We start from the raw sequence: 21,981 nt of genomic DNA on the forward strand, positions 1-21,981 counted from the left end.
TGATTCCCAGAAAACGTCGCCTTTTAACATAAATGTAATACATGTCATCTTGAAGACTGATGATTCTCGTGTTATGATTCGTCAATTGAATTGTAAACATAACGATACGCCTGAGGATACTCGCCCTGGCTTGACCCAGGAAGGAGGGGCACGGTCTCAATATTCACAGAAGCCACCTGCGTAGGTTCAATAGTGGATGTACGCGTGAGTATAGTTCTCTCCCGTTCAACAATGCTAGATAGAAGAAGGGAGTTATGATCGAGCCAAAATAGCGAGATACAGACGCACTCTCTCATGACAGTATCATTTATCATACGCTCAGCATGCCGTTTACTTTGGTTGTCCTCGTACTGATCAGTTTCATCGACAATTTCCTCTGAAATAATTTCCTGGGAGGAATGTCATGTCATATACCTAGGAAAGCGACATGAATAATCATACCTCGATAACATCTAACCCAAAAACAATAGCTGTTAGGCAGTGACAAGTGCACATGATTGGTCTTACCTTCTAGAGTAATCAGACCAATTGCGCCGCCATGTGAACCAGGTGTCCGACTGATCAATAATAAATGCGCACGCCCTGTCTGGCTAAAAAATTGTTCCTATTATCGCCTGGATTGCTATAATAGAAGTATGAAGTGAGGAACGTACAAATAGTCGAGTGCTTGAAAACAGTTGATTGATGGCAGGGCCTCAGGTAAGATGGACAGAGGAAAGTGTGAGACTGGGAGTGCTCGTGCGGGGTCGTACATCAGCAACTGTCACGCAACTGTCAACAAGCTATTCAAACTGAAGTGCAGCTTCAGATGCACCTTCTTGATCAAAAGAAGGCCCTCAAATGCGAACGGATTTCCTGGCTTGTGCACGGGAAACCGAGAATAGCCGCTAGTGAGGCTAAAGAGGTGTGAGTGCGCTCCTGTGAAGACAAAGGCAGTTATTCGAATACATAGCGTCAATAGTGGCGTGGTCTAGAATTGTATCCGAGCTCAACATGACAACATCCTGCAATGATGAACACCCGCCGTAAGTGTTGAGCCCACCAAAAGGAAATATCAGAAATACTGACACAAATGGGGGTCATAATCATCTCCACGTTCTTACTGCTGAGCTCCAGGACGCCATTGAGAATGCCAATCTCGTCATCACGCAAAGGCTCTTTGCCAGTACGGTGGAATTGAAGAAAGGATTTCAATTCAGCTTTCTTGTAGGTGTGTGTATCGTGAACTCCTAATGCACGGTCGAGAATTTTTGCGACTGGATATGCGATGGGTGCTGTGCCGGGTAAAGGTTACTTACAAACTCCTGGGAGTCAAAACTGCGTACACACCAAAGAGGTACATTAGAAGAAGAACAAATGGCGCAAATCGTGCACCGATAGCGAGGCCGTGTCTCGCGCAAACCGCTTGAGGTATAACCCTTTTGTTAAGTAGGTCAAAAATAACTCCATAACGCATAACACATTGTACTTACTCTCTGTCCGTCAAAAAAGTAAGATTTCATCAACCATCATGTTCCGTGATGCTCAAAACAAATGGTATGCGTACCCAAATATAACTGAAGTCGGTCCGATCAGTTGTTGAACCTGATGCGTGGATTTCGCTACTTACCAATGGCAGTCGCTGAAATTACTATAGCAAGTAAACCTCCTCCAATCTGAGTGTCGATAAGGTTATTTGCTCTGAGCCAAAAGGGGGCATATGCCGAGCATGTGCTCACCGCGCTATCAAGAAAGATTGGCAAACTCTCGTTGATAATCTAAAACGTGACCCTTCATTATGCAAGACGAAAGTGTGTATACTCGATGATACGAACGACGTTACTGAGAAGAAGCACCTTGAACGAGCTTGAGAATGAGAAGGATAGAGAGCAAGTAAAGACTTACCACCAGCACCCAGTGGCGACCTCTTTGCATGAGGTTCAACACTAACAATACCGTTGACTGAAAGTTGGGTGACACCTGTCAGATACTGCACGCACCAATTTGTGCATTTGTCCGTTCCGTTTTTTCTTCTGACGAGGTGGCCAACACACGAAGATGAAGTTCGTCAAGCCCCATAAGCCCAATTGATAATCTGTTGAGGTACATTGGATCAACATCTACTGGACTCAATGTGCGACCCACCCAGCGAAGACGCCCCCCGCAAGAACTAGAATTGCGCTGGTGGCCATTTTCCACCAAAATTCAAAAGAATCAGGCGAATCCTTGGTAGGAATCTTGGGGATGAACATGGTACAGCGAAATCACTATGATAATATGAATATGCAGATGGATGTAGGCTTTGACTTATACCAGTGAGTCTAGATTGCGCCCTTTATGCTATCGGCCGTGCGCCGCGGACATTCAAGAATTCTGCACCGAATATCTGACACCGTTCTGTGGTTCCGATATCTTTTATGTAAACGTATACCAACCATTCGGGGCCTTTGCAATAGGACCGCTGTCGCAAGACCAAGACAGGCTGCGAGCTGCTTGATGTTAACCTTATAATATTCATCGATATAGTAAAGAAAATTAGATACTTACGAAACGTATCGACGTCTTTTTTAAGACTAGTAGAACCGATCTGCCATGTGAGTGACTGTCAGAGCATCAGAGGACTAGTGAGTCGCAGATATCATGATATGATGACGATAGATGATCGCATATAGAAAGGTTTTCGTTATATTGGAACGTAGCCATGTATAAGGTCGGAAACCACCGCAATCAACGTAAAGCACGTAGGGAGACTCACCAATCCTTCGAGTCTGATATGATGATTCGTAATTGACTTCCTTGGCCCGGGAGAATACAAAAGATGAAATTATATAAGACACGCTTCTTGATGGCTTGGCTTGGCTTGCCGATATGAAGCCCCATGGCGGCCACTGCGCTGTAGTAGCCTGAGTAGTATGAGGCTATGGGGTCGTGCACGCAGACGTCGTAATCCATGGTACATTTGTGACCTGTTCCAAGAGAGTATTCGTGTCCGACAACAGCGGTCTCCGCGAGATATGCTTTATGCGAGATGATGCGGCATGACCTCACTGCGCGCTGTCCGTTGAAAGATAAGAGTAGTGAGCCTGAGGCCCTGAGCGCCTGCCAGGATGACTCGAAGTTCAACCGGTGTAGAGCAATATCCGTGCCAAAGCCAGCTACTATGAAATTAATGAAAGTCTTTCCGGTCGCCGTCACTTGAATGCCGAGAGAAGCTGCTGCTGAGTAGACTCAGAGTAGGACGGTCTTGCAATAGTTTCCCTCCAACTTAATATCGGACCATTATCGGTCTTTGGACGAGCGGAAGAAGCCGGTGTTTCTTGTTCCCGCTCCTCCGAGTGCTAGTAAGACCTTGGACGTATCTGTCGTCTAGCTCCTTATCCCCACCCACTCCCAGTTCACTACTACCATGTTTCGTGACGGTGCTTCGCATTAATGTGCCGAACCGTTCCTGTGGGCTCTATTAGCATGATCTCCCAATGACTCCCATTCAGAACACATCCAAACTTGCTGGCCGCGAATCGCAGCTCACTTCCTCTCTTTCGATCGGGGACAAATAGCGCCATTCTCTTAGTTCTCGCACTTGTAGTCCCGCCCCAAAATATATTTGCTTTCTCAAATACCCTGATTGCACGAACGCTATGGCGTCAACCAAAGACTACATAGTAACTTGAGAACTTGAATATTAAATGGCGGTACAGAGTTAACCGAGAATCCGAGATGCAACCAAAAATGTACACGTGACAAAAACCTTCCCTTGCACATATTCCACATTGACACTGATCACTATCAGACATTTTTCTCATGCCCAAAACTGCGACACGAAGTAGTAGGTATCATCATGAAAACGAAAACATGGATGTAGCGGGAGTAGATGAGGAACGGGAAGTTGATGAACTATTAGAGGATAAGACAGACACAGTCACGGATAACCCGGAGCTGATGGCAAAACTTCGCGAGGCATGGCAAATGATATGGCCGGCGCATGTCATCGCGGAATGGGTCGAAAGACAGCCTGCGGTATGCTCTCCTAAGAACTTGTGTCCTCGGCTCACAGCTCATGATTTCCTTATTGTGCAGTGTGCAGCGTGCGTGTCACAATCACGCAAGTGCTACCCTTCACCGCAACAGGGTTCATTGCGTTGTATGCCATGTGCACGTTCAAGGGCCAAACCGTGTCCACTAAAACGCCAATTCCAAATTGAAAAGTCGGCTGAAGTGCTTCAGCTGACGGTTGAACAGGTCAAAGGGCTCGTGCAGCAGGCGGACGCTTCTTCTTCGAAACTGCCGGTTTGTGGCAAACTGTGGAGGAGTACCAGCGAAAAAAACCTTCGTCGTATTTCACTCAAGTCCGCACCTGGAGGTGCGCGAGCCAAGAATGTTCAAGAACCGGCTCCCTCGCACATTATTTCTGCCTCTGCCCCTAATCTCGAACCTCTTTCTCCGGCCTATTCTTCCACCGTTCAAAATACACCGCAACTACCCCAGACCGCTTCTACTGGCTTAAGAGTCAAACTTCGATCTTCTACCGGCCGGGGTGTACATGAAAAAAGAACCCACCTGGTGGAGCCCGATCCAACACCTGGAACTCCCGTTCATCATTCCCAAGCCTCCCATGTCACCTTTCAGGATGTGTCACCTGACGGACGGGCGCTCAGCATTCTTAGTTCACCACCCTCTTCTGTAGCAGAGCGCCTGTCATCACCTGATATGGATCACCCATCCGTCAGAGAGGTTCAGCTCCAACCACCGGTGTTTTCAAATGGTAATTCAGCACCCACACTTGTTACACTTGCTGGAATCGATGTTGGAATCGATGAGGAATTCGACGAGATTCCGGTTGTTTTCGCAAGCGAATTGGATCGCGCTGAAGAGGAGATCGCACGACTAAAGTCTGCCTTGGAAGCACAGGAGAAGGAGGTTTCAAGGCTCCAACGTAACCTCAAACGACGAGACGAGCAACTCGAGGACATCCGCGAGGAACTTGACGAAGTCATTCATCTCCCTACTCCTCGCGCAACGCCAGCCTCAGAACATGAAAATAGCATGCGAAAGTACACTGCCTGTCAGTATATCGCACGAACTCTGAGAGCCCTGCGCGCAGATGCTGAGACGGAGGAGGAACGAGAGGCTTTGTTGTTAAAGGCAGAGCGCCATCTTGGCAGACTTGCTAATGTGGAGATGGATGGCATATGGGATACTAAGGCCGATGCAGACGCCCTCTTCGTTGGTCTTGTTAATGGGTCTTCTGCAAGAGCTGCGAGACACGCGCAAAGAGGAGCGGTCAATCCTAGTTCGGCCAAGACTTCTGTGTCTGCATCCGCGATTGCTCAGCAACGCTCGTCTAAACGGAGACGACAGGGGGACTCAGATTGACAGTCATGATATTGTTAATATCATTGCAAGGTATCCAAACCCATGTTTTGACGCGTGTGCGATGTTGTACACTTGCGCACGCATGATGTACGCATGTAATGACAGATATTTAGCTTGTTGTGCAAGTCGTTTACTACGGTGGATGTATTGTTATGCTACTGATTTACGCGGCTCTATACGGTAACACAGTTGTAACTTGGAACTTTGACGTCGACGTAGATTATGATTTGGAAGGCTCGCTGACCTCGCATCTTGCCCGTACTTCCAGTGATTATTATGTCATCATGATTCTTCGGGTCATAGACTCATACTAATCTTCAAGTATAATTTATCAAAATTTGACTAGTATATATGTTCCAGCAATCGCAGGACACAGTGTGAAATCTGCACTACGATTCCAAAAGCATCACAACGTCGGTGATGAGCTCGGGCTCCAAACTCTTGCGAACGTGAATAAACGTTAGTGCATTATGCATACGCGGATTTCACGAGGTGTTGGCTTCGGGAATGACTATAGCCGAGCCGGATTCTGATAAGAAGCTCGAATTCAGTTCGCGACTTGTAACAATTGTTGACGTAGCACAACTCACCGACGAGTATATACTTATGGCAAACCGTCTCGCACAGGTGTCCGGTCACCTTAGCAATGCACATGGACGAGGGCTTCTCTCTGGAGAGGTAGCTATCATTACTGGTGAGTTTGTGTGATCACACGGTGCTAGGTGCTTGTCATGCTAACGTTGCCACGTATGGTTAGGTAGCGGACAGGCAAGGAGTTTTGTGTTTGAGAGGGAGATAATATTGATGAATATATGAATTGTAGGGTATCGGGCGCAGTGCAGCGCTGCTGTTCGCAAAGGAAGGCGCCAAGGTTGTAGTCAGCGAGTAAGTTCCGAATGCGTCCCGAACCTACGAAGTCTAACCGATTATTCTGCTTAGTATTGACGCCAAGAAGGCTGCGGACGTAGTGAGCGAGATAAAGGCGGCAGGTGGCGACGCAATATACGTTGCAGGAGATGTTGGAGCAGACGACTTTCCACAGACAATCGTTGACGCAACTGTAAAGTCAGTGCTGTTTCGCCATACGAGTAGGCGGTCTCGTTTCTGACTGCATTCTAGGCAGTATGGCAAGATTAACCACATCGTGAACAACGGTCAGCGCTTTCGGGGTCGTTATCAAGTACCTTCTGTTCTGACATGTTGTACAGCTGGTTTCACACACGACAAGATGATTCACACCATGCCAGACGAGACATACGATGTTATCATGAAAATCCACGTCCGCGCACCCTTCCGCCTTATTCGTGCTGCTGCACCTTATTTCCGAGTCAAGGTTCGTTCAAGTGCACTTAATCTAGTTATTCCCGTGTACTGACAAGCTCCTAGAGCACTTCGCCTGAAAACCGTTCTATCATCAACGTTTCTTCGACGTCTGGTCTGCATGGAAATGTTGGCCAAGCAAATTACGCTGCTGCAAAATCTGCGGTTGTAGGTCTCACCAAGACTATTGCAAAGGAGTGGGGACCATTTGGTGTTCGTGCGAATACCATTGCATATGGCCTCGTGCACACTCGGTATGACATGTCGAACTTTCACATTATTGCACCTGACAGGATACAGGTTGACCGCAGCAAAAGAGGACGGTGCAACCATTGAGATTGACGGTCAGAAGGTTGCACTGGGCATTCCCGGAGCAAGGCAGCGCGCTATTGCTCAGAACGCTAGTGCTTACGTGGATATTCCTCTGCAGAGAGGTGCCACTGCGGACGAAGCGGCCGCAGGCATGCTTTTGTGCGTTTCAGCCTCTATCTTTGTACTAGCTGACTGATGGTCTGTTCAGCCTTGCTTCACCGCTTGCGTCGTACGTGTCTGGCCATACGCTGGAAGTGACGGGCGGGCGAGGAATCTAATGTCGCATTCTATTTCATGGCAACCATATGCTGTGCAGTTGTATTATTTTGCGACGTTTCTTTATTGCTAGTAGGATTTCATTGAAACTTCAGACAATTCACAAACGGAACGATCATCCACTAAACGTTTCGTTCTCGTTTCTTGTACTGATGAGCACATCGAGGGAAGTGACAGGTCCATTGGCAATCTCACCTGGTAGAGCCAAGTACTCTAGAAATTGAAAGTCAAGGTCGGGTGGCACATATGTTCCATTTCAGAAGTGTCGCACAACTATTTTCTTCGCAGATCAGACTATGTGCCGTCCTGCTCTGTGACACAACCAGTATTCTAGAGTCGGAACTCCATCTCCATCCCATCTAAATCGACGTTGTAGTCGAGACTGAAATTTGGGGATCTGAATGCTACTGTAATGGCCATCAGTGGACCGGTGAGTTCTTGGTTATGCTAGTCACCTATCTTTATCGATTTCAGGTTTAGGCTGCTCATGGGGAAGTCAGCAACGACTGAGAACGGACTGAGTTTTGAGGGAGGGTTCGAATCAGAATTTGAAGATCAGATAACGACTATTGGATGGAACTTGAGGACCGAGCAGCGCCTTACATGTCGATTCGGTATGCGTAATGAAACTTTCCAATGAGCCTTACTCACAAAATGTAAAGCATGCCAAGTGTGATCTCGCACGTTTAGCAGAGTCAATGGATCTTGGCTACCTGGCAAAATGCTGGCCAGCAGGACTACTCGACGCCGAAGTTACTGTAATACAATCGATAGGTAATGGTGGGGCCCCCGGCCGGCATTGATATTGAGTGATGAGCGCTGGATAACTTACTCCAAACGACAAATAAGATTTAGCTACGAGGATCATTATTATTGGCAAGCACAACAGCTGCGAGATACTCGGCTAGCATCTTCTCGTCTTTATCATACAGTCAATCAACCGTGTCGGATCCTCTTCCCTGCATTATCCGACGTTTCACCTTCCTCTCGGGGCCTCTTCTGCTCGAGAAGCTTAGGGAGCGGACAAAGTTTGATACTATCACTGGCGGGGTTTTTCAAAGGTTTTCAATGTTTGATGCGCAGCACACTCGTCAAGAGGTCTTTTTTTTCCGCTTCTTGACAGACCTGTGGGAAATATCGTGCTCTATCACACCCAGGTGAAATCTGATTTTTTTGCGATGATGTTCGAGTGGCGGAAGGAATCCGGTTGTGCGATGTCAGTTTGGCAGGGACTGGATATGCTGTTTCAAAATTTGTCACAGCGATGTCACACTGGAGTTTTGTAGCTCCGCAACAGCACGCTCGGCAGAATTTTGAATCTCGATATCTGAACGAGCGTTCGAAGGAAATCAAAGATTCTATGGATTCGTGCATGTACATTATATAGACCAGCTATTCACAGTAAGTAAATCTAAATGTATGTATGTACATTAAGTGGAGTGGATATGATAGTAATAGAATGAAAGTGAGTATGTTCACAAAGTGTATAATCAAAGACTGGATGTAGGATATATACCAACGAGGATTAAACTCACAGTCCAGGTCATTGCGCTGGTGAGTGATAATAAGGTGGATAATAAAAGGGATCATGTTGAGGTTGAAATGATTCGAGGTGAGGATGTTCTTGATAAGGTGTATTAATTGCAGATGCGAGTGGGAGACAGCTTGCCGAATGCAGAAGAGGATGTGCGCCGAGCGCAAGTGGAGGTTCATGTTCATTGTCGTCAAGCGTGTGAGAAGATGTTGATGCAACGGGTCGTGATGGCGGCAGATTTTCTTCCTCGATAGCTGCCCGTTGTTGACTATCGCGCGCGTCCCTGAGATTTTGCGGAATAAATTGACCTGGCCCATCTGGAGGCTGCTATAAGATACACCTCCCCTGTCGGTCTTACTTGATGTACAATTTTTGAGCGGAGATTATAATTGATGCTGCACTATGTCACGGTGCGGCATCCACTCTTTCAACAAATTCACTGATAACATGGTTCTGCCCTCATTCAATCGCGATATAGAAATCGCAGTGGTAAGCATTATTTGTATAGGGACAGAGATTGTTTTCCCTTGGTTTTTTTTCCTGTTTGACAAAGTATACAGATTGTAGCATTACAATCATTAACGCTCAGTGGTGTGACATATGTCAATGGATGATTTATTGTGAACACAACTGCTCGATGTTTTCTGTAAGATCTTCACAGCTGTATTCTATAGACACTAGAGAACACTGGCTAAAATCACAGAATATTTTTATGCAGTGTACAGCTCGCGATATGATGATCAGCGAATTTTGAAACCCAATACCCATTTTGAAAAACCCCGCCAGTGATAGTATCACCAGCATTCTGTTGCGCATCATCGAGATATCCTGCGGCTTTTCTATGCATGTCTTTCAGAAGGGAGTCATCAAGCGCAAGCAAGGGGTATTTAGACTCTGCCGTTTCATAACTGTCTCGGAGAGTCTGTGCGAAATGAGGAATATTTTTGCAGACATTAGAGCATCTATCTGAAAGGATAGATTTGCAGGTCCACTGAAGTCTTCGGATTTGAGTGAAGAAGTTCAGGCGTGTTCCCTGCCAAATCGCACCAGGGAACGCCAGATGGAATTGTCTCCACTGCGCATGCACATCAAAGAAATTATTGGAGTTCGCCGTGATCGTGTCCGTGTGATAAAAGATCCACGTATATGCCCACCATACAGATTCGATGTCGTGCAGGAAGTGCATGCGGAATGGAGGAGGGAGCGGAGGGTCTGTGTCAAGAGATGTACTAGCAGGTGGAAGGGAAGCTCGGGGGAGGAAAAAGTACTCCTGATATTCTACTTCTATCGCCATGAAATGCATTGTTCCCTGCCGACGTAGTTAGCAGCGAGAGGTATCATCTTCAGAAATTCTTACCGTTCGATCGTCGTGAGAAGTGTTTGAATCTATCTCTTTCGCGTACTCGAAGTCACTCAGTTTGCCGATACCCCTGTTGTCGCCGACGACCCAACTCACGTTCCCGACGCTGAAATCGCGATGGACCCAGCCTGCTTTGTGCAAATAAGATAGGGCTAAGGGTGGCGTGAGCGACTGAGGTAAGGAGAATAAGAATAGTTGCTTTACCCTTCAGTCCGCCAGACAAGCAACTCAGGTTGTCGGCCAGAGAGATCACATCCTTGATAGCGACTCAAACATCGTCAAAAACGATGCGCGCATGGACTCTCTGTGAGATTCGTGTTTCCTTTCGCCCAACAATGCCCAATTGTGCGGGAAGGAAGGCAGATAGTCTACCGCTGTCGGGTACGGCACCTGTAGTAGATAAATACAGCCTTTCGGAGAGGATGGGCTTGAGATCGATAGGTTTCCACTTCCAGGTGCCAATGCCATCATGCTCGTCTCCGGCTATCGGGTTCACCGTCTCATCCGAGGCGCCGTCGATTGTGACATCCTTCCAGAGCCGGACTCCAATGAAGTGTCTCTTGGCATCGGCGAAATCCTCTGCTCCTAGCTTCTTCTCGCAGGAGGCCAAGATTTTTTCTACGATCTCGCCCTCAGATTGACGGTCAATTTCTCTCCACGAATCTTTGATGGCAACCTTCTTCCCTTTAGCGTCCGTGGCTTCGTACACGCGAGTTCCACGCCCAACCATAGAGTCCGCGCCGTAGGTGGCAAGTTCCCGTGTCGTGGTGAACACTTCGTCCCCTACTGTGAACTTGTATTGCGTTTTTTCTCCTACACGGATCCGCTCGACAGTGGGGTCCCATCCGAGCCATTTCAAGGAGGTAGACGCAGACGCAAATCCAAGAGCATAAAACAGAGAGATGACGCCATCAATGTCCTAGATGTATTATACCAGTTAGTACCGCTGACATACAGCGCGATAAGGTGGCGTACCTCGAAACAGTTCATAGGCTCTGTAACTGCGAGGAACCCACGATTGCCGAGCCACAGTCTCAATTGCGTGTCCTCGATTGTGATACCGAAGGCGAACCGACGACAGGGGTCCTCGCGCATGATATTGTGAAGGCTCCAGATTATCTTATGTTCGTTCTAGAGCAGAGTTTAGAAGCCGGCGCAGAAGAGATCTATGACAACAACTTACGTCTCGGAAAGCTTTGGCATCCTGTTCCTTCTTGAATTCGAATGGCACAGCGATATCGAACCAATGCATCTGGGTACAGTTCGATTGTTCGCCCGCACAAGGTATCCATCCGGCAGGGAAGTATTATGGCGCTCTGAGAGGAGCATTTTATTCGGATTCGATAGGTAGGATACTCCACAATTCGGGACTTGTTCCAAGATTCCAGAGATGATTCCCTCGAGCTTGAACGACATCTCTTCGGACATTTTCGCAGGTCGAATGAAGTCCTTCCATTCCAGGCCGTTGTCGGTGAGAATCTCGCTTCGTATGAAGTCGTCGCGCATCTCCTCCAGAAGCTGCTGAGAAGGCACGGCACCAACACACTTCGCTAGTGAACCGAACGGGACCTGCAGATACCTTCTCAAGTCAGTAAGAACAGCCTCGCGACCTAGCTCCAGATCCCCCGTGCGATAATCAAATTGTGAGGTGTGGCAAGGGACTAGGGGTGTATCTGGCGGTGGTACCTGTGACTTCCGTGATCGTGGTGTATGAGGGGTGGCCATTCAAGTTGTGATTCGATCTGTGAAACGGTTCGGCTTTGGGGAGAAATCCTCGAGGTTGCACAAAAACCAGAATGAAACTGTTATTGCAGCACTTGAGTACCTTCGCATTCGCAAATGTGGCTACGTAGTACCTCACAGGGGACCAAGAGCAAGTTGGACTTCCATATGTGTACAAACACCACGTGCATTAGAAGACTGGTCACGAGTACTACACGTGCATGTGTGGCGTCTGTGAGATGTTGTCTGGTTCACTTCCGTTGACCCTTAGGCTGCAGAAGTTCCAGATGCCCTTGGATTTTTGTTGGGTGTATAGCCCTGCGGCGCTTTTCCACACATAGGAGTTTTCAGTTACAACAGCACTGCGTTTCAAATTGACAGCCTACCATGATAATACATCCTACCGTGACAGTAACCGTGGCAGTGTGGCACCATGCTATAAGACCATTCAATTGATCTTGCCACGTGCGTCATTTTTTTATAATGATCAAGCCCCCAAGTTATCGTGATTCGTCCTTTAGATCCAAGTCCGCGACGTGATTGCGCTATGCAGGGAGGTTGTAAACACAGGACGGGCTCCGACGTGTTACCAATTCATACCAATGTTGCAAAAGACCCGGCTGTCTGCGTTAGCTTCCTGCGGCGCAGTCGCAGCCGCCGTCAGGCTACAAGTTTCGCAATATGATCTTTGAATATTGAACGTGAAACTAGACGGTCAAGCAGCCAAACATTATGTCTAAGTTTTGTCGTCAGCTGCCTCGGTATCATCGATGACAATCACCCTAGCACCGGGTGCACCATTGACATTGGACAGGAACTCAGCTTGATGAAAAGAATGGGATCAGGATAAGTTGTTGGGACGTGTTGATTCTCAAGCATGCAACTTCCACAGATTGTTCTGCTTGGCCGTTTCCCCAGCTGCACCTCCAGGACATGCGCAACTCGCACATGCCGAGCCTCACAAGCTAAGCTTTGATTCTCCTCTCATGCTCGAAAAGAAGTTGACCTATACACTCACTCAAAAATAATATGTTTCCTCTGTAGAGGTTCCACCGCTGATGAGGCGGCCGAAGGCATGCTTTTGTGCGTTTCAGCCTCTATCTCGGTACTTTAGCTAATCGAGGTTCAGTCTTGCTTCACCACTTGCGACGTACGTGACTGGCCATACGCTGGAGGTGACGGAAGGACCAAGAATCTTATGTTGCACTTTATTTCATGGCAACCATCTACTGTGCAATTGTATCATCTCTTCGTTGGCATTTCTTTTCCATTTCGCAGGTATCGTACAGGTAATCTTCTTTACAGGTCGGAATATGTGCCGTCCTGCGACTAGTATTCTAGAGCCAGGACCCATCCCATCCAAATCGACGTCGTAGGCGAAACTGAAAATCCAGTTCAATCACAAGGTCTCAAAAATGCAGCATCCATGCCCATCCGCGCGACTCTGGCTACATCATCTCTAGTCAAGCCCAGGCCTAACGGAGGCTGTGCTAGAAGCAAAGAGTACTCTCCAAGACAAGACGTTCTGAAAGGGAGTGTGTCGTCGGTCTATTGGTAATGTAAAACGTCAAACGGAAGATCCTATGACACACAAGATAGCGTACTTACACAGATGACGACAGGATGGTCATTCTTCAGATAATAGTGAATATGATGCGCGTCGAGGGATGCGGCGGTTTTGCCTCTAAAAGAAACATTGTATTAGAGCTCGCAGAGTTGATGCATGATCCTACAGAAGATTGGAGCTTAGGCATATCTCGATGCACGGCTTGCAGTGTCTGTTTTCACGCGCGCTATTGGGCGACTTTGCTTGTTTGATCGTCTCTTCGATATCCTTAGACGCAATTTTCTCATAAAATTTCTTTGCATAGGCCAAGAAAGACATCTGCACTTTCGCTTCTTTAGACTCAATGCTATCTGAAATGGAGCGTAGAAAATAACTCACTTTGAGATTTTGTAATCTCTGTCCGGCTGTCGTGTAAGGGCTTGTTGTGCCTGTAGCACATTCAAACAATGAGCTGCATTCCGTCCCAGACTGCGAGATATCCTCAAAGAACATAGCCTTGAGTTCATCTGAAAGGAATGTCGCGTGTCCGAGTCGATCCGGGCGACAACTAAGGAGTGCCAGAGAATCCTCAGTTGTATTCGCTGTGGTCTACAAATTCAGTTGCATACACCAGACTCCGGAGTGAATATAACAAGATACCTCCGCGATGTGCACGGTCAATCCAAGACCGGCATCCTTGGCTCTTGATAGGTGCCGAGTGAAAGATTGCATGTCGCCCCTGCGTGGATCCCCGCATACATCAATGCCTACGACTCTTCTACCCCTGTTCTTCATCTCGATGGCAAGACTAACGCACTCCTCAAGGTCCAAGTCGCTCATGCGACGATCGACGGATACGATCAGGGCGGCCTGAATAGCAGGATACATCTCTACTTCATCAAGCACGATTGTAAGGTACCTCTCTCGCGTCATGTGTGTCGTCGCGCGAGGTGTAGTTCGTAGTTCAAGATACGTGCACTGAGGGCTTTCCGCGCCATCACCTGTGGGGTTCAAGAACCACTGGAGGACTGCACGAGTAACGGTCGTGACTGCTTCCGGAGTCGTTGTCAGAGCATAGATGGCAGGCATGAGAGAGAAAAAATCATCTAGTTCATTGAAGACGATTCCAGACTTGACTCGGAGTTTCTCGAGAGTGTCTGTGACCTCAGTTGTCTGTGCGACGGTAGAAGGTGAGTATTGCTGCGCAAGTTCCAGTATTGTTTGGATTGGTATAGATCCATTAAGATGAGCATGAAGTTCTGCCTTGGGGAGTGCCTGAAGGAAAACTAGGTCGTCAGGGCATAGCGATGCCAAGGCAGCAGCAGCAGGACCCGCGATCTCTGACATGGCGACTTATCGATAAGCGTCGCTTAACAAAACCGGATGGGGCAACTTGAACGTCAACGAATATGAATATTATGGAGATATACTAGCTAGTAGCACATGTGGTCATATACTCGGAGAGTCCATTCGGAGGACAACTTGAAGCTCAGTGAAAGATAATAACATTTGAATGTAAGGTACTTTGCATTTGAATTTGACTTTGAAAGCACAGCCGCCAGGGTCGACATGGAAAATCAAATTAAACACTGTTGATGTACTAGCAGCAGGGGCTCAGCGCTCAGCGCTCAGGACTCAGGGCTAAGCTCTAGTTACTCGAAAATATCTTTCACTCGAGAACGTGTAGACCAGTGGGACTACTTGTAGACGCATTTTGATCTATGAGATCTATACACCCTTTATCCATTTTCAGATTCAGGCTGCTCGCGACAACGGCGGTCATCATTTGAAAATTGACTAGGCTTTGAGAAAGGGTTCGAATCAGACTTTGAAGACCAGATAAACAACTATTGGATCTTGAGCTCGAGCGAGGACCGAGCAAGTTTCTAAATCCTGTATGAGACACGAATATGAGTGCGATGGAGCGCTGATAAACAGTGCTTGGACCAGCTAAGTGATAGTAGTATTATATGTGCGAACGGAAACATTGGTATCCCCTTGCGCTAATTCTGTTTAGCGGTCGCCAATATTTCGTCTTCCTGTCATCGGGACAACTTGGACCACGGCTTTGATTGAACTTGGTTCACATCTATAATGGCAAGCCGCTCCTCTAACAAACGGCAGAGGCCCAGGCCATGACGCGCGGCAGAATAGACACAAACTCCAGTGCTTGAAGAGGGTCTCTGATATCATACAGTCGGACATTATGGTCCATGGCGTGGATTTGCTACATTGATCACTCGTGAGCTCGTTTGAAGATGGTGAACAAAGGCAGCACATACATCGTTTGCCTTCCTCGCCATCATAACTATGTCAAGTGTGCCATCAACAACAAGTCCAAAGACAGGCTGATTTGTGATGCCGAGCTCGGAAAGGATGGTAGCCGCCGAAACCAGGGAAATCCTGGTCTGGATCATGGCTGTCGAAATGGTGGGGTGGTCCCTTTTCTTGTACTGGGCGAACAGCACTGGGAGCAGTAGGTCCTGCCTACCAGGTTCATCACAGGAGGTTTTCATGTTCATTGATCCTGCGTCGTGACCAGCGGTCTTTACAATCTACTTGGCCTGTCGGAGACTCGGAATAGTGGAATGGCGACAACAAGGAAGCTATATCGCGCACTGGGTCAGGCCAGCCTGTAGTAGGCTGGGTCCGACTTGGGCCTCACGTAGTTACCTTGTACCACAAGGTCACTCTCAGCCCATTTTTCAACCCCGTGGGAATTCAGGCAAGTACTGTCGCATGCGTGCATAGATGATAGTACTACAATCTCGTTACAATTATAAGTACTAGAAAAAGGCCGAGCTTCGCCGGCAGCAACCTCATGATACAAGTGCCTAAGCTTGTAGACATTATCGACAAAGTGTCGGCCGAAGTTCACTTCAACTACCGTTAGCGTTTCAAGTAGCCCCGACAGAGAATTTCTCGTTAAAAACTCGATGGCAAACATGCCCTTGAGATCCCTCCTTACACCTTCTGTTGTTATCCCGATTGCAAACCAGCCCTCAAGAGGTATACAACGCGTATCTGCTCATACGTCATTCGTGTACACCCAGCCGTCTGACCATCGATCGTAATAAGAGTCAGCGCATCATAGGACAGCGACACATAAAACTCTGCCCCAAAGATAGGATCACCACTCCCAGAAGCAGAACAAGAATTAGAACAGAGGCAGAGACCTCCCCAGTGCATCCGGTCTCCACCCCTCAGTTTCTACGAATGCCCAGCCTGGTGCGAGCGAGAGCGTGAGGTTGTTGCTGGGGTCGCAGGGAGTTAGTAGCGATTTCGAATTGAGTGATAAACGCCAGTCCGTTAAGAAAAACACACACCTCACTTCCCCACTATGTGCCGAACGAGGAGGATAAAGAAGGGCCCGGAACCCACCTCTCGTTCTCTCACAACTCCACCTCCCGCATCTCGGCGCCCCTATGTTTGTCGTCGAGTCTATCATCGTCGAGTCTATCATCGTCGATCCAGCGGCGGAGCGTGATCTTCATGCAAATTGAAATAGCGAAGTTATAAACTATGTAGGTGGAAAATTAGTTGTATCGAAGATCGCAGTGACTGAAAGAACACACCAAAGGTGATAGCGAATCTGTGACTTGTGAAAAGCCACATTACATTAGGAAACCCGCGACCAGCTCTTGACACCGAGTTTTTGGACCGACCTGTGTGACCGACGGGCACTGAAGAATAGTCGAAGCATAAAAGACGAGCAAAGTGAAAGACGCATACCAGATAGAACAAAAGTATATATAAAAACAGGGGATAGTGTAACTGCACCGTTCGGCTTGGGGCAAACGGCCGAACCAGCCTCGCGGTGAGCACAAAGCGACAGAATTTGGTAGGGTACAGGATGCCCAGAGGGCCATGGCGAGAAATTTCCCCCAAGGACTGGCACACAGCAGTGACCTACTAAGAGAAAAAGGAGCTTAACTTGAATATACCACTAGTAAGCGTTGATGTACATTTAGTATATTACCACATTCCGTTTGTTCCCCTCAAAAATCGATAAGTACACGACACTTGTGGGACAAGGTTGCTGCCGGCGAAGCTCGGCCTTTATCTAGTGTATAACGTCGCCGAAAGTCATTACAAGTAGAACTGGGGAAGCACTTGGTGGTAAGATCACTAGTACGGATTACTTGAAGTTCAGTATGATCGGAAGGACAACCATTTTCATTATGCGGTCACGTGCACTTTGTACGCGTTTTGTCTGCGCGCTTGAGGGGTGTATGCTTTTTCACTTGCTCTGAAGTGCTTTTTAAATACCTTATCTGCGGTGTTTGTGCAAGGCCTATGACAAGGACACACCATTATTTTCAGCTTTCACTCAGGTTGGTTCAATTAACACGTTGAATATAACATTCAGGCCATCAGAATCTCGGAGATTATCCAGAAGACTGGTGTTCCCCCCCTCCACTGCCCACAGAAGCTGCGGGAATACGCACAGAAGACTTTCCCAACGTGGTTGCTACTTTAGCCAAACATCATATCGCCAGCTATCTCAGTATCACCGCTGACAATAACACTAGCACCGGGTGGATCATTGGCATTGTTGGGACATATTCAAATTGGAAGGAACTCACAACAGTTTAGCCAATTCACCCGCGCCATTGTCTTAAATATACCCTTATATTCTACAGCGCTCAAGGGCATCATCTACAAATAGCCGCAGCCTGCGCCTCAAACACAGGCACCGCTCCATGATGCATGAGCCGGGTTTCACGGTCTGCAAGCTTCGCCGCGTCTCAGTTTCTCCAATTTGTATTTTCCTCAGATGGCGCTTCTCGCGTATTGCGTCACCATCTGATCAAGTTTCGGAAATAAGGCTGTATATTGTGGAAGTAGTTCTAATTCGTATCGGCCATGGCTAGCTGAGTTCGATCATCCATCAAACATCTGTTGCGGGCGGGCCCACTGTATCTGAAACAGGGATATGACGACACTCTGGCCGCAACTATTAGTCATACAGCCCAACTGCACGGATAGAACGAAACCACATGATGACTGGTCATGCACTTGAGGCTTATCTTGGTGTCCGGCGCTATGGGTGAGTTCACTTCGGACTTCAAGCTTCAAGGGTTCAAGGGTAGTGGCGCAGACAGGCCAAGATGCCTCATCTAAGCATAGAAAACCTTGCTCTTAGATCTTCGCAAATAGCCATCATCAATCGCCAAACGGCCAATCGCCAAACGGCCAATGGCCAATTGATAACATCTTCTTCCCATGGATCTGGCCCAGAGCCAGTTCGTACCCGAGGAAACACCGCCTAGCACCTTGAAAGTGATTGTGGTGATGTCGGAACAGAGCCAAGGGCTCACCGATTTCATTCATTAATTCAGCGCTTACTCGAATGTATTTCCCAGAAATTCGCCGACGGACTACATGAGTCATGGCAAATGGGGGAGAAGTCGGCTCTTCCCGAGTGAAAATACCCTTTTTCTCCGTAGGTACAAGCTTCGAACACACGCGGAGGGCGCACTGTAACCTCGGATCAAAGTCACACATCGATAAAATTATACAGTTCGGTAGCACGAATTGGATGAACGGATCTCGACTCTTTAGCACTCACGCGCTCTGTTCCGGAACATTCAAGGACCTCATCCAGACTAGTCTATCACAGGGAACCGATTTACTTTGTCATAATTCTTGCCAAAATATTATAAAGGCCAATACAAAACCCGTTAGCTGGAGCAAAATGCCAAAAGAAGCGAATGAAAAATACATCAAACTAAACTAAACCAAGACGCAAACAGCGTTCGATGAAGATAAATACCATAAGCAAAGCAAACAGTACATGGCCCAGAATCCTATTAATACATAGTAGGTGCGGCATGTATAGCAGCTTGATCACGATAGCTCTGGGAGAAATGTCAAAGGAAGACATACGACATGTGTGAAGGACGACAGGTGAAGGCACCCTGCTCTGTAATGAGTGAAAAAGTGCTAACCAGTCGTTGAGGCGAGCGGGGTGTCTTCCTGTTTTAGATGGTATGCTGCCACAAGGGGGTTCCGCTTCCTGGGTACTGCTACATTGTGCCTGCGGCCTAATCACCATTAGGCTCCAATTGGAGCGACAATCTTCAAAGCATGATTTCGCGGATCTGGCGACAGGGTAGCCGGCATCAGCGTTCCTGCGAAAAAATTTCGCAATCGAAGAGGGGGGCTAACTCACGTTTTTGCTTATGACAGCACTGATTTTTTTGAACAATGCAAAAGAAGCCCGCAGAATCGGACAGTTACGTGATGGGCCAGTAGAGATTGGTTGCAATGGTAAGATTGTAGAGGAAAATTATAGTTGAAAATTGAATATGCAAGTTTGAGTCCCGGCGATAGCATTATGTTTTGGAGCACGATAGCGAGATGCGTTGATGATGACATGGATAAATCGTAAGATGAAGAGCAAAAAAAGAAACATCAAATTAGTGCCGCGATTTGGAGATTGGATCGAAGAACGATGCTATGAAAGGAAAGGGAAGAGTGGTGGGAAATGGATGAGCGTACGGTTGGACGACATCACTGGCGGGCGGGGGAAGGATCAATAGAAGGACGAACTTACTCTGGAAGGAAAGGAAAGAAATTAGTAACTCAATCCTAAAAATATCCGCATAGTAACTAACCTTCAACAGCGGCCATCACTACTCTCAACATTTCCGTATCCGTCGCAGTCGTTACACTTTCTAGCGTTAAGGTTGCGACTTCAGTGAATAAGAGAAAATGCGTACTGAATGTAGATTTCGCGTTCTTTAGAACGTCCAGCTTTGTGAGCGAGTCGCGTGAAACGTCGCCGGAAATAATCTCGTCCAGCTTTTGCGTCCCCTGCTTCACCCTCGTAGTCCTGAGGTAGATTGAGTAAGATGAGCCAGTCGGAGGAAAAAGACTCACCGGAAAGAAGTTTTTGATGTCAGAGTTGACGATCTTCTTTTGGAAGAGGTCATCCTTGTTAAGGAAGAGAATCTGATGCGGTAGCACGCGTGAAAGGCTTTCAAAATAACGAGGACAACCTGACGTACTATTGATGTCTGCTTGAACCATTGCGAATGGCATATTGAGTCCCATATTGTCATAGCGTCTTGCATTTGGTTCTGGAATAAGAAACCGAAGGTTCGTCTTCAAACAGACCACGAGGTGCAAAGCAACTCACCGCATCTCGATCCTCGACAAGGCATTGATCATACCCGCTTAGACTGACGAGAAATAGAATACTAGTGACATCCTGGAAACAGTGAATCCATTTCCTCCGCTCGCTCTTCTGACCACCGACGTCGACCATGAGCATTTCATGGTCTTTAAGATGGAAAGTTGTCTCAGTTATTCCAATAGTGCGAGCTCGGCACTGGACGATATCTTGTTCGGTTGGATGATATGATGGGTCAAATAATCTGTCCAGCGAGGAGAAAAAGTACGACAAGCTGTAGTTGGAGTTGTGAGGTCTGGAAGAAGCAAGGCACAAAACACGAGGCTCACTTTTCAGGAAGGGCAGCCTCGTTCCCTCTTCCATACGCCTGTTGTACCCCGCTGTCAGCCCAAAGATCCCTCAAGGGCTCGTAGTATAACATAGGAAAAGACTCCTGTTCACGGATATCCCGAGCATTCTGAATGAGTTCCATGTGTGGTAGGTTCTCCTCCGCAAGTTTGAGCTCCATATCTTCCATGGCCTCGAACACGTAATTCAGACCTGTCGTCAGGTTGTTGAACACTAGTTGACGATAGGTCTCAACTTCTCCTGGTGAGAAGGGTACCCGATGAATCAGTCGCATTTGCTACGAAAGAAGCCTCGTGAACTGACAGCAGGTGAACTGGTAGAAGTGACTTACCTTTAGAACTGTCGATTTTCCTGAGTCGCCAGACCCTAGGAGAAGAACCTAGATATCATACATGATGGTGAATAACATACGAGAACTGGGCGTCAAACGTACCTTAACCTGGGAAGCCATCCTGGCCTTGGCCTATATAATAGATATGGTCAATATCATGAGGTGCAGAATGACAAGCAAAGTGCAGCATAATTGCATTGCAGACTCACTTCCTTGAGATATTTCTCCGCTTCTCTATGCCTTCGCTTATCATCATCCGAGACATCCACCATCCCCCCTGTCGACATGCATGCACCCATGATTTCTTAGTCCGGAGCAGAAACGAATGCAGAGCTCTAGAGCTACGAATGCAACAGCGAAGTCCTATAATTGAAGAACAGATTGAATGATGGATGAGGCAGTTGAGTGGGAGTTGCGCTGATTCAGATGCTCCAGAGGAGTAAAGCAGTAACAAGTATCAACACGCTGGCAGTGCTATAGTGATTGGCGTGTTTCGGATGATTCCAGGAAGGGACAATGTCCTGCCTGCTACGAGAAAAAAAATCGAAGTACAGATCGCGGTACAGTCTGGCTGGCAGCTGGCTGAGACTGAGTGGCCTTGAAGCTCAAATGGGCGCGGACCGGGGGAAAGCGGCTAATGAGTCTGCCGCCGTCTTCTTTCAAACGGAGTAAACCGCGGACAAATTCCTTAAAATTTCCTTGACGATGCAAATCGCAAGTCAGTGGTCTCCATCGCTCAGCT

The 21,981-nt window shown here is 47.5% G+C and overlaps 9 protein-coding genes across 9 annotated transcripts; 2 read left to right on the top strand and 7 right to left on the bottom strand.

Annotated features, from left to right (window-relative positions):
• Positions 1–71: 71 nt before the first annotated feature.
• Positions 72–2,231, bottom strand: F5147DRAFT_779582 (uncharacterized protein; the record flags this gene model as incomplete). Its single annotated transcript, XM_041442319.1, has 15 exons — positions 72–234; positions 289–389; positions 442–452; positions 508–590; positions 654–760; positions 815–896; positions 949–1,004; positions 1,069–1,274; positions 1,330–1,418; positions 1,547–1,556; positions 1,610–1,757; positions 1,815–1,835; positions 1,885–1,925; positions 1,980–2,074; positions 2,125–2,231. 15 exons carry the CDS (start codon positions 2,229–2,231, stop codon positions 72–74), a joined length of 1,320 nt encoding a protein of 439 aa, XP_041286919.1.
• F5147DRAFT_426868 (uncharacterized protein) lies at positions 2,195–3,050 on the bottom strand. The gene is made up of 3 exons (XM_041429776.1): positions 2,735–3,050; positions 2,527–2,581; positions 2,195–2,468 (listed from the first exon to the last, which is right to left on the bottom strand). Exons 1-3 carry the CDS (start codon positions 2,929–2,931, stop codon positions 2,301–2,303), a joined length of 420 nt encoding a protein of 139 aa, XP_041286920.1. The 5' UTR covers positions 2,932–3,050; the 3' UTR covers positions 2,195–2,300.
• A 556-nt stretch (positions 3,051–3,606) lies between these two features.
• Positions 3,607–5,674, top strand: F5147DRAFT_721962 (uncharacterized protein). Its single transcript, XM_041438891.1, has 4 exons — positions 3,607–3,710; positions 3,770–3,996; positions 4,057–5,584; positions 5,630–5,674. Exons 2-3 carry the CDS (start codon positions 3,781–3,783, stop codon positions 5,350–5,352), a joined length of 1,512 nt encoding a protein of 503 aa, XP_041286921.1. The 5' UTR covers positions 3,607–3,710; positions 3,770–3,780; the 3' UTR covers positions 5,353–5,584; positions 5,630–5,674.
• A 227-nt stretch (positions 5,675–5,901) lies between these two features.
• Positions 5,902–7,563, top strand: F5147DRAFT_721967 (uncharacterized protein). The gene is made up of 9 exons (XM_041438892.1): positions 5,902–6,046; positions 6,110–6,120; positions 6,176–6,237; positions 6,292–6,417; positions 6,472–6,506; positions 6,561–6,685; positions 6,739–6,926; positions 6,973–7,143; positions 7,193–7,563. The coding sequence occupies exons 1-9, from the start codon at positions 5,959–5,961 to the stop codon at positions 7,260–7,262; spliced, it is 876 nt and encodes a 291-aa protein (XP_041286922.1). The 5' UTR covers positions 5,902–5,958; the 3' UTR covers positions 7,263–7,563.
• Positions 7,564–9,491: 1,928 nt separating this feature from the next.
• F5147DRAFT_764107 (uncharacterized protein) lies at positions 9,492–11,958 on the bottom strand (the record flags this gene model as incomplete). The annotated part of the gene is made up of 7 exons (XM_041440685.1): positions 11,436–11,958; positions 11,338–11,406; positions 11,130–11,285; positions 10,456–11,073; positions 10,359–10,410; positions 10,152–10,306; positions 9,492–10,103 (listed from the first exon to the last, which is right to left on the bottom strand). The coding sequence occupies exons 1-7, from the start codon at positions 11,877–11,879 to the stop codon at positions 9,492–9,494; spliced, it is 2,106 nt and encodes a 701-aa protein (XP_041286923.1). The 5' UTR covers positions 11,880–11,958.
• A 1,313-nt stretch (positions 11,959–13,271) lies between these two features.
• Positions 13,272–14,769, bottom strand: F5147DRAFT_585826 (Metallo-dependent hydrolase; the record flags this gene model as incomplete). Its single annotated transcript, XM_041431894.1, has 5 exons — positions 13,272–13,424; positions 13,485–13,560; positions 13,610–13,669; positions 13,934–14,031; positions 14,083–14,769. The coding sequence occupies 5 exons, from the start codon at positions 14,767–14,769 to the stop codon at positions 13,272–13,274; spliced, it is 1,074 nt and encodes a 357-aa protein (XP_041286924.1).
• A 409-nt stretch (positions 14,770–15,178) lies between these two features.
• Positions 15,179–16,315, bottom strand: F5147DRAFT_426973 (uncharacterized protein). The gene is made up of 2 exons (XM_041429777.1): positions 15,705–16,315; positions 15,179–15,649 (listed from the first exon to the last, which is right to left on the bottom strand). The coding sequence occupies exons 1-2, from the start codon at positions 15,942–15,944 to the stop codon at positions 15,533–15,535; spliced, it is 357 nt and encodes a 118-aa protein (XP_041286925.1). The 5' UTR covers positions 15,945–16,315; the 3' UTR covers positions 15,179–15,532.
• A 264-nt stretch (positions 16,316–16,579) lies between these two features.
• Positions 16,580–16,870, bottom strand: F5147DRAFT_585804 (uncharacterized protein; the record flags this gene model as incomplete). Its single annotated transcript, XM_041431892.1, has 1 exon — positions 16,580–16,870. One exon carries the CDS (start codon positions 16,868–16,870, stop codon positions 16,580–16,582), a length of 291 nt encoding a protein of 96 aa, XP_041286926.1.
• Positions 16,871–19,746: 2,876 nt separating this feature from the next.
• Positions 19,747–21,538, bottom strand: F5147DRAFT_821708 (guanine nucleotide binding protein, alpha subunit; the record flags this gene model as incomplete). Its single annotated transcript, XM_041443715.1, has 10 exons — positions 19,747–19,882; positions 20,039–20,098; positions 20,148–20,260; positions 20,308–20,379; positions 20,436–20,507; positions 20,567–20,834; positions 20,890–21,185; positions 21,240–21,287; positions 21,342–21,371; positions 21,449–21,538. The coding sequence occupies 10 exons, from the start codon at positions 21,536–21,538 to the stop codon at positions 19,840–19,842; spliced, it is 1,092 nt and encodes a 363-aa protein (XP_041286927.1). The 3' UTR covers positions 19,747–19,839.
• Between the last annotated feature and the right edge of the window lie 443 nt (positions 21,539–21,981).

Source organism: Suillus discolor (assembly GCF_016758755.1).
Source record: "Suillus discolor strain FC423 chromosome Unknown F5147scaffold_89, whole genome shotgun sequence".
NCBI lineage: Eukaryota > Fungi > Basidiomycota > Agaricomycetes > Boletales > Suillaceae > Suillus > Suillus discolor.